The 14,527-nt window shown below is 42.2% G+C and overlaps 1 protein-coding gene across 1 annotated transcript in view; it reads left to right on the forward strand.

Moving 5' to 3' along the window:
• LOC142498607 (cytochrome P450 2C20-like) overlaps positions 1-14,232 on the forward strand; it is an 88,480-nt gene extending 74,248 nt beyond the window's left edge. The window contains exons 8-9 of the mRNA XM_075606813.1: positions 11,967-12,128; positions 13,978-14,232. Coding sequence (XP_075462928.1) covers positions 11,967-12,128; positions 13,978-14,232 — 417 coding nt within the window. The remainder of the gene's footprint in view (positions 1-11,966; positions 12,129-13,977) is intronic.
• The last annotated feature ends 295 nt before the right edge of the window (positions 14,233-14,527 follow it).

The following is a 14,527-nucleotide window of genomic DNA, read 5'->3' on the forward strand; positions in this document are numbered from 1 at the left end:
CCCGCCTCCAATGATGCTCTGAAGACCTGCAGCGTGGCCTTTAGCTCCTCATACTGCTCTGTGGGGACATACTGGGTATTCAGACGTTCCTGCAGCGCTTGTACCTCTTTAGCAGCCTGCAGCTTTTCTTCCTGCAGCGTTTGCTGCTTCTCCTCAGCATACTGGAGGTGTTTACGCAGACCTTGCAGTTGGTTCTGCAGTCGGTGCTCTGCTTCAAACATTTCCTCTTTCAAAAGTTTATTTATTTCTTTAAGAGCCTGCAGCTCTTTATTCTTTCCCTTGACGTATTCTGTCAACTCAGAATTTTCTTTTTTTAATCTTAAATTTTCTCTTTTTTCAGTCACTGTACTATTCAGGGCTTCCTTGCAGTCCACCTTCCATTTTTGCACATCTGCTTGGAGGCGGACTGTCTCCTGGCGTGAGACTTCCATCTCCAGGTTTAAGTTCTGAAGCTCCTTCTGAGAGACTTTGAGATCTAAGTTAAGATGTAGGATAGTTTTCCTTGAAATGTCCAGCTCCTCAGTGAGACTGTGTAGTTCCTTTCTGGAAACTTCCAGGTCTGTGCGGCAGCTGTTGGTCTCATGATGTGAGGCATCCAGTGCTCTGTGGAGTGTCTGAACCTCTTTCTGAGCTACGTCCACTTCTATCCGGCCACTGTTGACCTCCTGTCGTGAGGCATTCAACTCTATGCGCAGAGTGTGAACCTCTTGCTGGAAGACTGTCATCTGCTTCAGTGCCTCCTCATACTTCCGCTTTAGCGTAGCCACCATTTTGTCAGACTGGCTCTGCTTTACATCCATGGCGGAAATAGTAGCCTTTGCAGTATCTAGCTCAGTCTTGAGATCCTCCAATTCAGTCTTGGCCGCAGAGTAAATTGCGAGCACAGTCTTCTGTAGCTCAGCATTATTATTTTTTTCCCTTTCCAATTCTTCACAGAGCAGATCACAGTCATGCCTGGCAATTTTCAGGGCATCTTCAGGGCTGGTCAAGGGATCGTCACTCACTGGTTCCAGCTCCACTTCCCTGGGATGGTTGGTTGAGGGTTCCTCACTGTTGGCACCGGACAGACACTTCTTTGGGGTACACGACTTCTGCCTTGGGCCCTCTGGATATTCAGTTATACGTGGGACGAATTCTCCATTTTCTCTAGCCTGGAGGGCATCTCGGTCCCCCTTTTTCTCCACAGGATCTGCGGACGTGTCTGTTACTTCCACAGTAAGTGAAGAACTGCTTTTCTTTTTCTTCCTTTTTGATTTGGATGACACCGTCCCTTCAGGGATACTGGGGTCTCCATCTTCATTTGAAGTTTTAGCAGCGTCACTGGATCCACCCGGCTTTTCTTGCAACTGTAATAGCTGTCGGAAATATTCGGTGATCCACTGCTCCCGCTCTGTCTCCTGCTGATCATATTCGTCATCGTTTTCTGTTCGTGCCGAGTTCAGGCACCCCACAATTCTTGGGGTGTTTTGTGGGTGTGACTCGGCTCGGGTTCCCCGTAAGAGATGTCTTCCTCTTTATTGGACTGGAAGGGCCACTCTTCAGTGAGGTAGGGTTCATTACAGGAATGCTGCATCTTGTCCTCCATTTTTAGGCTATCAGGTGTCATTTTCTTCCTGACCTCAGGAGGCGCTATTGCAGCTGTTGCCACTGTATTTGCTAGAACCCCCAATTGTGATAGTCCTACAGATGGGCATATTTTGCTTGTAGAGGTCATGGCTCTCACAGGCATCTGTATATTTTTCTTTCTTGGCTAATTTTTGATTTCAATATCAGCAGTACTGTGCATGCATTTTCTCTTATCAGGTATACAAGATTGTGCAGTTGCTAGGTAAAAAAGTCTATTTGCTATACACCATTTATTTGCTAAGTGAAATCCCTCCTCTTCAGCAACAGAATTTGGTTTTCTGCCTGAGTTCAGTAATTTTCAGTCTCATCTTTAGGTATTATGGCATTCACACTTTACACTTTGGGTGTCTGTTTTGCTCCCAAGATAATAGGCATACTTTTTTACATGCAGAAAAAAAAAACATTCTTTGCAGTGGACTCAACACTCAGCAATTGGCTTTGAAAAAACTTTTTCTTTATAGGGCAATTTTACACTCAGCATTTGTTTGCTAAAAAAAACCCTGCTTCAGCACAGTCTTTGTATCAATTTTCACACTTTTCTGCATATACTCCATTCACAGATGGTAGCCCTATGCGGTGTGGCAACCTTTATTTGCAAAATCAGTACCACTCGTGGGTCACCATCTGTTTTCACTGCTTCAGCGAAACTTTTGAAAACAAGAAAAACCTATCCCTTTTTAAGGTCTGACTCACTTCTTGAACCCTGACTATGGCTAGAAGGCAAAATCCCTATTTCAATGACCGTATTACACTTTGTGATAGGTAATTAAATGTTTACCTGCTTCAGCAGTCTCTTGGGATTGGGGAAAAGAGTCCATCTGTGGTTTTGTAAGTTTCAATGCAGTGTAAGTTTCAGTGGTGTGTGTCCCTTTAAATCTGATCTCTGTTGCATGAGGGTTTTTTTTTTTTTTTTCCAAGTTGTTTAGACTGTTTGTAGGCAAAAAAACATAACAAAAAATTTCACATAAAAACTCCGGTCCTTTTTAACTACAAGGACACCTCTAATCCCACTTCTGACACCATAATGTGGACGAACGTTCACAGAGGTACGCAATTAGGAGGCTTTATAACGTGAAATTATAATAGGCTTTATTGTGCCTGTTCCTTTTCATCAGGAAAATTATCAAAACACAGGGGGGGGGGGAACAAAGCTTCCATTCACTTGGGAGTAATTCTAGTGAAAACACTATGCAACCAATTCACATCTCCCTAGTCAAGCATTTCTCCCCAGCCCCAAACATAGCATGAAAATAAGCAGATACAGTATAAGCAGTCTCTTAATAATGAAAGTCTTATCTGTTTATCAGCTGTAGAGTAAGCTTCTCTGCTCTCCTGGAACCACACTGAGCGTGCACAGAAAATCAGCATCCAGGTTTAGAAGTCTTATTTGGGCCTTGTGTCTTGAAAGCAGCTCTGCTAACTTTGGCAGAGCTCAAACAAGTGTGTCTCCAAGTTCAGCTCAGGTGTCAGCTAAAGAGTTCTCACTTCCTGTTTGAACAGACAGGCTTTTGTAAGCCATCTCAATCAGGCAGGTGGTGTTTAGTAATTAACTACCAGAAGTTAACTGCTAGATTAAAGGCACATTACTGAACAGGGATAAGTCCCCTGTTACACTGCCTATGACTTTCTCTGCGCATGCGTCAGGATTACCAGTTGCTCTGAATGAGTTAAATCATCCATTCATTGCCATGACTACCTCTTGCTTTAAATAGCCCACGTCAACAGCACGTAGGCACCTTTGAAAACGTACGTCAGGTGATCTGACGGGATGACGTCACTTCAAGGCACCGGTGGACTCATGTAGATATCCACGCACCATGTCGGAGCTGTTTCCCTCCATACACGGGCTTCACAGCACTACTATTTCATCACTACACTAAGCTAAGTTCCGTTTGTAGCTTTCCTTTCTATACTATGTGCGATCATGTGTATTATTACATCTTAAGGAGATTCTCTCTAGCTACTCACTAGTGTAGTTGAAGCTGTTTGTGACCAGGTGCTAATATGACATCTCCAATGTATCGACACACGGCTTAGTTTCTTTGTAATTTTCCCCTACCTACAGCGTGTCAATGTATGCACACTTGTTTTGATACAGGGTTTTTTTTAACTGACTTGCAACACTTGTTACCAGCCAGTTATGCTTATTGTGGCTATCTTCCATGCAGCCTGTCATTTTTTACTAGAGTCAGGACACTCTTTATATAGTTGGTTTTATTCCATCATTATATTTGTCTGTCCTTAGCATGTGGATTCAGAGCATCCACATTTGATTCAGCCTCACTTACTATGTGTTATTGCTGTTTTTACCATTCTATGACGCTGGCTGACTTATGTGAGACATACCACTATTGTGATCCTTATATAATAATCCTGTATATATGTTGTTCATTATACCTATTATTGCTCAACTTTCAGAGGTTATTTTAAGAGGCTATAACTGGATACGGTCTTTTGAACCGTGCCTCTGGGCTATACTGATGCATACTTTATGCCAGCCCTGTTTAAGATTTCATTTATGTTTATTTATGTATGTGTATGTCTTCATTTCATTAGATTAGTGTTTCTTTTCCCCACCGATTTATGTCCGTTTAGTGACTTTATGTTCGTCTGTTATAATTTCCTAGTATTTTGACACACTAGTTTATGTGTTAGGTCTACCTATATGGTATAGACTTTTTTTTGTCCCTATTGTTTCTTTGGTATCAGTGCTGGTATTTGGTAATATTTCACCTTACCAGTTTATCAGTAATTAGTAGTGAGATACTTAGTGTCATTACTTTTCTCCATAGGAACAAATTTATGGACACAATTTAGCCCCTCTTTGGCTTCCAATGGACTAAAGTTGTCTTAGGTACTCTTCTACATGATATATATGTTTGAAGTTTCAATTGATACTGTATGTCTTTAGGGAGTGGTCTTGGACCTTGTTACCACATCCCTCTTTACAATCTTTTTTATCATTATATATATTAAATAGTCATATTTTATGTGTTTCCATCATTTCCATTTATCATTTTGAGTGCATTCATTGGGGTATCTTTTTGTTTAGCTTATCCAGTCCTCTGTCCCTAATTGCACCTTATGACTTTCTACTTTATTATTTTTGTCCCTGGCCAGCTGATGCGGGGGCTCCCTCCCTCTCTCCCCTTTTCCCTTCTTTACATCAGACAGTTTCAGTGCAAGCCTGCCCCTGACGAAGTGGCCGAGAGCTATGAAACGCGTAGGGTGGCTTGCACTCAGCTGTAACAGGTCTTTACTTCCGGCACCCTGCCACACTATTAGCCAAAAGGCTGAGAGAAAGGAGCTACACTTGGGACTCTGATAAGTGAGATTGTGTCCTCCTGTAATATTTGAGAGACTGATGCTTGTAGGTCTCTCAAATGGTTTTCATATGCATCCAACCCTGGTATTGCAATAGACAGAGGAACGGAGGTGAAGAGCCTCTCTGAAGCAGTGCAAGGCGCTGTACGCCATTCATTAGTCCTAGCTGATATAATTTGGCAATCTGTGAAGGAGAACTTGGCTGGTGAGAGATGCGGTTTACATCTTTTCTTTTTGGAGATCCAGGTGACTATGACTGCAAACAGTTACATCCAAGTGAACCTTGGGTTATGCTCAGCAATGAGAGAAAGGGAAAGCCCAGTATAAGAAGGGCAGATAGCCAATCCCAAGACAGGAGTGTGTGGGAATTCCTCCAATTCCAGAGCAGATAGACAGAGCTGCAGTGATTGCAAGCACAGGTGATAGTGCTTGCAAATCCAAGGGAATGTTTGTCTGAGAGCTCACCAACTCTGCAAGAGTGAGCTCCAGCCAAAACCGGGAAGGGATTCCTTACAGAAATAGATGGATGGATAGAGGTGAAGATTCTCTCTCAAGCAGCGAAGGCGCTGAGCTACATTCATTCTCCTAGTTGATATCATTTGGCAATCTGTGAAGAAGAAGGCTGGTGAGAGATGCGGTTTACATCTTTTCCGTTTGGAGATCCAGCTGACTGCGGTTGCCTAATAAGCTTCACCAGCATCTGCTTTAAAGGATTTCTGCCTAGACGCACCTACAGTACTTCAAATTTGGCATCAAAAACTGTAGTCACAGACGCCGGACAAGCGGTCTCACAGGTATTCTGTTCTAGTGTTTTGTCTCTAGGATCCCAAAGGAGATAGAGTGATACTCATTGCTTTCATTACATATAAGAACAGCTGATCTTTGTTCAGGCTACTGTATGTGATTTGACTACCTATTCATATCCATTCGATCCTGGATTCAAAAGGCATGCAAGAGCTCTATTAACATCCGTTTATTCACATTCATAAGTGAAATATTCAGAGACTCAGTGTTTGTATTTCTTGCTCCATCCTTTGATCTATGTTGGACATTATTGGAATTTTACTTATCATACAATTTGAGACATTTCTGGCAGCAAACATATACAGTACACTGTGTGTTTTTATTGTGTTTTTTTAACTTTAACTTGCTCCAATTTATTTGTTAGCAGTAAAATGCTTGTATTTTGAATATTGGATTTTGGACGCTCTTTTAGCTTTTTATGTTCCCCTGAAACAGGGCTACTTTCCACAACAACCTGTTGCACTTTCGCAGGGAGAACAGGTGCAGGAACATACGATTCTTCAGGCATGCTTTCAACCGGGGTTGAAGCAAACCCAGTACTTTGCATAATCTGGCACCTGGTACCAGCAGGAACATTCACTGGTACATCAGCCCCTGAAAAGGATCTTCTGCCCGCACTGAATAGTGAGCCTAAAACAGTTGATTTAGTCATCCTCAAAGAAGGGGCATGGGCAGAGCCCCTCCTGCCCTGGCTGACCCTGCCCCAGCTCAATATATCAAAATAAAAACAAATGAAACAAATTTAAAAACTAAGAAAATAATATTAATAGAAAATAATATTTGGCAAAAAAAATAAAAAATTATATATATTTATATATATATATTTGTGTGTCTGTGTCTGTGTTGAGTTTGAGTGACTGTGTGTGTGTGTATTTCTCGTGTTCTCTCTCTCTCTCTCTCTCTCTCTCTCTCTCTCTAAGTGCTGCGCGGCATGATGTAGTTCCATTTGTGATTTTTAATGAAGGATTAATATATCTGCAGTTTTTTAAAAGTTCCTATGGCGAATTAATCAACGAATCAATTAACATTAATCCCGGGTTAATTTAAAACCACACAACTGAGCCACCTAGGGGGATTTTCAGTAATCCATATGGATTAAATTTGGAACAATCTCTGTGGATTTTACACTGCAGAACAAGAGAAAATCCAGGGAACGGATTTGGTCTGTTCTGCCCATCTCTACTTGTAAGGATGCTGAGGCTATCTCGCCACCCGTGAGGTGGGTCTGCATTCATGTGTCTTGCAGGCTTATGATGCTTTGGCCAAAGGTTAAACTAAATGACCCTTTTTCAAGAGAATATATAGTTATTTTACTGTGTATTTTTGTCATATTGGAAGTGGCATTGGGCTTCTCTGTCGCTTGTCGTATGCATACAGCAGCGGTGCGCAAACTGGGGGGCGCTGACGATTACAGATGGCCCGCGCTATTCCCCCAAGGTATTTAAATTAATGCCGGGGATCGCATGAGGCCTCTGCAACTGCACTTACCTTCTCTTCGGCGATGCGTCGCCATAGCAACATGGCGTCAAATGACGCAGCGGGGTCACGTGACCCCACGTTGACATGGCAACGTGACATCACGTGACCCTACAGCGTCATTTAACGCCGGAGAGGAGGTAAGGGAGGGGGGGTGCGAGCAGGGAGGGATGCAGGAAGTGGGGCGCACGCGGGAAAGATTGTGCACCGCTGGTATACAGTATACAAGCTTTTTTCATTGCACTCTGGTGCCAGTTTGCCGTGAAATTACTGCAACAAAACTGCTGAAGCACTGAGCACCATACATGCGAGAACCACTGAGGAAGCTCACTGTGAAACGTGTAGGGTGAATAATAGTGAGGATCTGTGTGCAGTCTGGACACCTGAAGGAGATCTATCCTGCTCCCAGACGTGACATTACAACACAGAAGATCGCGTGTGAAGACCGTCGGAGTGAGGCGTCGGCATCACATCAGAGTTCTATGTTTTGTTTAGTTTGACCCATTGAGCGGTCTAAAAGCGATTTTTACCAGTGGAATATGCGAGTTTACTTCCACCTTTTTACTGTATCTATGCACAAGATAAACGTTATTCTACTATTTGCTGCTTCTAGTCTCTATTGTATACACCTGGGAAGTCTTTTTTACATATTGAAGACTCTTGGCAGATACAGAGTTCCTCCCACATAATATGATCATGCTTTTTTAAAGATGGATACCATGAGAGTGGACTTAACCCTTTCCCTAAACTTCTCAATTTTATTTGTTTGCCTATTCCGCTGGTGTTTGCTGTTTTGCACCACACAATGAAGCCTTACAAAGCACACAGCAGAATACACATGGGGAAATAAACTGTGTTACAGAGAAACAAAGTACCGTATACACTTGGCAGTCATTTTGGCTACTAGGATGTGCAATGCAGAAGTTCGTGGGTGGCGGTGCAGCTGCCTTGGAAGAAAGCGTGGGACCAAAATTGCAAATTATTGGGTACAAAAATGTTTATTGGCGCATAACAGCACAGCAAGTACTGTGACGCGTTTCAGCAGCAAAGGGCCTTTGTCAAAGAGTAAAGTATAAACATCTGGTTTAAATACCCACAGTTCCTTCCTTCCACAATGACGTGGAGAGTGTGGGAGGGAGAGGAGGAGGGGAAGGAGAGGAGGAGGAGAGGGAGAGAGATTTGACTGCACACCACTGTGAGATACAACTTTACAAATAAATGTAAAGTAAAACATCTATCACTAAATATATGAAAAGATTTGTGGGGGTAGGTATGGTGTAGGGAATGCCTCTAACTTTATTGTTATATTGGCATTTATAATTATGCTACTGGCAGTGAGACATTCACATACAGTATTGGGCCATTCACACATTTGCCATGGTGTACAGTAGGAAACTCCTCCAGCAGCAGCAGCAAGAAGCAGAGCGGAGCACAGCCATAAAGTAAATAGGGCTAGACCGATGTGGTGACTAAAAGGTTTATTGAGCAGACATGTGCAGCTGATGGATCCTCTGACGCGTTTCAGCCCTCAGGCCTTTGTCAAAGAGTGATCCATCAGTTGTGGGAGGAACATAGTTATAGGCAGAGTCAACGCAAAACACCTTCACCAGGTAGAAATCAGGTGAGGTGGGTGACTTGTCTAATCACTACATAACAGCCACTTGTTAAAAACAAGGTTAAAAACAATGCCAAGAGATACGGTACAATGTGTAAGGAGACAAATCAATACATGTTATATATATAATAAGATACTCCCAGCAACAAAAGAAATATAATCATAAGCAAAAGCAGATATACATATGTCTGATACAATATTGAATAATACAATTAATAGCAAGTGGACATCCCTGTTGAGGATGGGTGATCCGTGGCAACAACATTTTGTAACAACAACATATTTGTAACAGCAACTTTCAATGGTCTGACAATGATGACGGGAAAAAGGGGGAAAAAGGGGGAGGGGAAGGGGGAGGAAGAGGGGTGGAAAGTGGGATGGGATAGGTACAGTAAAGCAAAGATATATAAATAAAAATATTTAATCATGAAGAAAATGTTGCAGTTCCCAGTCAACATTGAGACCATGTGGCTGGAGAGTGTTTAGAGAAAAAATCATTTGCATCTCCATTTGTTTAACCTATTTAATCTATCCCCACCTCTGATGTGTGCAGGGATATGTGCAATACCAAAGAATCTGAAGTTCTTTAAACCGCCTGATGAGCATAAAGTAAAATGTTTGGATACTGGATGGGAGAGATCCTTAATTTTAATCAGTCTAATGTGTTCAGATATTCTTATGTGTAGTGGGCGGATGGTTCTGCCAACATATTTAGCATTGCAACCACATACAATTACATACACAACGTAGCTCGTGTGACAGTTTATAAATGTTGAAATTCTGTATTTGTTGTCAGTTGAAACAGTATTAACCTTTTTTGTAGGTAATGCATGTTGACAGCACTTACAGTACAATAGCCGCATTTAAAGAACCCTGTAGGTATATTCCTAACCCTAGATTGAGATTGTGACTGAAAGAGGCTTTTGGAAAGGGATGTGGCCAAAGTATTGGCCCTCCTAAATGCAAATCTTGGTCTCTGAATAAAAGGCTCCAAATCAGGATCTAGTTTCAATACATTCCAATGTTTGGATATGATGCGTTGAATTTGTGATGCCTGTCTGCTGAACTTGGTGATGAATAAAGGATTATCTTGAAACTTGTTGTGTGTCTTTGATTGTTTTTTATTACCTTTTATTAAAGTTGTCCTATCAGAACATTCAGCATAAGTAAAGTAAAGGCCTGGTCTATATCTTTCTTAGAGTACCCTCTATCTACAAACTTCGAACTTAGGTTATGTGAATGTTGGAGAAAATTATCATGGTCTGAGCATAATCTTTTATAGCGCAGAAATTGTCCCTTTGGAATCCCACGGATCAGGGAAACTACACACAAGAATATCTGAACACATTAGACTGATTAAAATTAAGGATCTCTCCCATCCAGTATCCAAACATTTTACTTTATGCTCATCAGGCGGTTTAAAGAACTTCAGATTCTTTGGTATTGCACATATCCCTACACACATCAGAGGTGGGGATAGATTAAATAGGTTAAACAAAATGGAGATGCAAATGATTTTTTCTCTAAACACTCTCCAGCCACATGGTCTCAATGTTGACTGGGAACTGCAACATTTTCTTCATGATTAAATATTTTTATTTATATATCTTTGCTTTACTGTACCTATCCCATCCCACTTTCCACCCCTCTTCCCCCCCTCTCTCCCCTCCCCCTTTTTCCCCCCCTTTTTCCCGTCATCATTGTCAGACCATTGAAAGTTGCTGTTACAAATGTTGTTGCCACGGATCACCCATCCTCAACAGGGATGTCCACTTGCTATTAATTGTATTATCAATATTGTATCAGACATATGTATATCTGCTTTTGCTTATGATTATATTTCTTTTGTTGCTGGGAGTATCTTATTATATATATAACATGTATTGATTTGTCTCCTTACACATTGTACCGTATCTCTTGGCATTGTTTTTAACCTTGTTTTTAACAAGTGGCTGTTATGTAGTGATTAGACAAGTCACCCACCTCACCTGATTTCTACCTGGTGAAGGTGTTTTGCGTTGACTCTGCCTATAACTATGTTCCTCCCACAACTGATGGATCACTCTTTGACAAAGGCCTGAGGGCTGAAACGCGTCAGAGGATCCATCAGCTGCACATGTCTGCTCAATAAACCTTTTAGTCACCACATCGGTCTAGCCCTATTTACTTTACGGCTGTGCTCCGCTCTGCTTCTTGCTGCTGCTGGAGGAGTTTCCTGTTGTTTCCCTGCTGGATCGCACGCCGGGCAGTTGCTGCTTCCGGACGAGATCACCGCCGGTCACATGACCGCCCCACGTGACATCGCAGTCACAGGAGGGTTGGCGGTGCAACGCTGAAGATACAGAGGATCGAGTCACGGCGTTTTTACCTCTCCTAACCGTGAGTGTTTGCAACGAGTTGGTGCCCAGAGCTGGGCCAGTTGCTATATTGGTATATACATACTCAGAGGTCACGCCTAACTGCCAAACATCCTGATAGAGTGAATTTACATGCAGCAACTGCCACTTTCCTTCTGATGCCCCTGATGGGATAACTAGTTTACCAGTTTTTACTATGGTGTACAGTAGGTAATCCTCTAGAAATCCTGCTGGTCACTTGTCAGTAGAAAAGGCGTAGAGCTAATCGCACACTATCCCTTGGATTCATACCCCCACACATCATGTTATATATTTAATAATATATGTTTTACTTTATAAATAAATGTTATGTTTTATTCACAGTGGTGTGTAGTCAAAGTGAATTTCTTTGAAGTGACTTACAGTACCTCGTAGTCCCCCATGTTTGTGTTCTTGTAATAATATTAGTTGTATTAGTGATATTATTGTTCTTTATTATTGTCAACATTTAGCATACAACCGTACTGATATATTTGTGTATTTTGATAATTTATGGCCCGAACTAAGTATTATGAAATATGATCAGGCCCGCCATATGAAGTGAGTTTGACACAACTGGGTTAAATGGTCAGTACTATGTAGGTCCAAAGTGAACAAAATATAGTGACATGTTTAATGGGTTAAAAGCTCACTTAAATGCAATATGGATTTCCCCCTTTAATTTATCGTACATGATGCTTATTGTGGGTTAACTAATATTTTATATTCCATATGCTCTCTTTTAGGGTACCATCGTGTCCCCTCTGTTGTCCTCTGTCCTAAAGGATCCAAAACACTTTAAGAACCCAGGAATATTTGACCCTGGACACTTTTTGGATGAAAACGGCTCTTTCAAAAGGAATGACTCCTTCCTGCCATTCTCTATAGGTGAGAGAGAAAGAGAGAGAGTGAGACAGAGCGCGCGAGAGAGAGCTAGCTTGCGCTTGTAAGCCTCTCTTCTCTATGTTCTACACCACATTTCTCATTTCATTCTCCCATATTACTTTTTGTCACTGTTTTTTTTTTATATCTGTTGGATTCCAGTTGAGTACCGTCTTCGTTCATCCAACAATAGTCTTTAATTCTTGAGATATTTTCGGCACATTGCCATTTTAATTTATGATGTCACCGACTTTTGTTTGCTTTCAAAACCCATTCATTCATTTTCCTGTCTCTATGGTAACACATAGAATACTGTACATCTCTCAATACTTTGAATCTTCTTAATTATCTTTGTATTTAGGGGCCAACACATCTATACAGTATGTGAACACAAGCAGAATACACTGGTCAAACACTTTTCTCTTGAGACTCAGTGGAGAATTTCCTTGAAATATTGTCTTGTTTTTTCCAAACGCGCTCCATTCTATTTTTATTCTCCTTTTGATTTACAGTGATTCAAAACACTCCCATCATTGATACTTCCTTACTAAATGAAACAGTTTTCAACTTATTTTAGTACTATTCAATTTATTTTGATCAGTGTTGAGTTGACACATTTGTTGAACATCACTTTGGGTCTTGTTGAGATTAATATTGTGGACCACCTTCTTACTTGGTACAGAGAGTTCTCTGATTTGTTGCTGGAAATCTTCTGAACTTTTGGCAAAAGTAAAAAAAAAATACTAAAGTATTTACTGTTGATTTTCATTAATTTTTCTTCCCATTTCTTGAACATTACTGTTAGTATTCCCTATAATATCAATTATTCAATATTTTAATACTTTCTCTGTAAATATATATAAATACTTTCTCTGTAAATATATCATACTTAATTCAGTCTGGTCTGCGTTTTGTAGGCTCGACATAATGTTACGCCAGCGCTGCCCGCAGACCAGACCCGTCCCCTGTGCTGAGGTGGGATGTAGGGAAACACGCACCCGCAGCAAAGGGAGCGCGTCCGGAGTGTGGTGTTAGTGTTGCCAGGCCAGGTATAGTAAGGAAGACAATACTTGCCGGTACCGGTAGTAGAAGAAGAGTAGTTATTGCCATTGCCAAGGTCAGGGATTGGAGAGTTGCGGAAGGTCGAAGGTATAAGCCGTTTTTCAGGGATGCCAGAAGTCACGAAGTCCAAGTAGAGCCGAAGTCGAGAGCCAGAGGGGGTAGTCATCCAATCCGCGTCATTACCTGAGGAATCACTGAGAGAGTAGTCAAATGCTTCCATACAGAACTATGTCGAGCGACGAGTGATGGGAAGCACAGGCATAATAAGGCTGGGCAGGCCAATGGGAAAAGGGGGCAGGCCTGGAGGACTGCAAGGAGTCCTCCCTGATAGGAGAGAGGTGTTACCGCCCAGCTGAGTGTAGTCATTGATTTGCATGGAACTGTGTGATGCTTGGGGGCGACTCCTCACTGCAGGAGCAGTGGTTAAAAGTGCTCTGTTAGGCGTGTGCTCTGTAAGCTGGGAATGCATGCGCATAACGTCTGGGGCTGGCGTGCGTGTGTGCGTGGGTTCGGTGACTGACGCGCGTATGCGCATGGGGTCAGTGACAGACGCACGTGTGCGCATAGAGCGCGAAGCTGGAGACACGCAGAGGCTGCAGTTCAACAGGCACCTCTTCGGTTGGTGCAATCCTGTGATGGCGAGGAGCCAGAGTGCCAGTGGCAGACAACGGAGGTATGTGGGAATTGCGCCGCAGACGCTTGGACGCCTGAGTACCGACGGGAGGTGAATAATGGTGGCGCTGACGGCGCTGAGACACCAGATTCCTCAGGTACCCCCCCCTTCAGGAACGGCCTCAGGATGTCCTTAAATAGTTTGTTCGGAAACTTCTTCCTGAAAGTCTTCAGAAGAACCGGAGCGTGGATATCACGAAGTGGAACCCAAGAACTTTCTTCTGGGCCGAAACCCTTCCAGTGCACGAGGAACTGCAGTTGACCCCTGGATATGCGAGAATCAAACAGGGACTGGACGTCATATTCTTCCCTATTCTGGGTAATAACCGGATCAGGCCTACGGTTATGGTTGGGGAAGAAATGACTGGATACGAAGGCTTGAGTAGAGATGCGTGAAACACGTTTGGTATTTTCATGCTGTCGGGAAGTTGAAGCCGGAATGCTACCGGATTAATCTGTTCAATTATCAGAAAAGGGCCCAGGAACCTATGCGCCAATTTTGGGGAAGGTACCTCAAATAAATGTTTCTTGAGGACAGCCATACCATATTGTATTGTATTGTATTGTATGTCTTTATTTATATAGCGCCATTAATGTACATAGTGCTTCACAGTAGTAATACATGGGGTAATCAAATAAATAGCAGATAATATAAATAACAGATCATGGGAATAAGTGCTTTAGACATAAA

This window comes from Ascaphus truei, chromosome 7, assembly GCF_040206685.1.
Source record: "Ascaphus truei isolate aAscTru1 chromosome 7, aAscTru1.hap1, whole genome shotgun sequence".
NCBI lineage: Eukaryota > Metazoa > Chordata > Amphibia > Anura > Ascaphidae > Ascaphus > Ascaphus truei.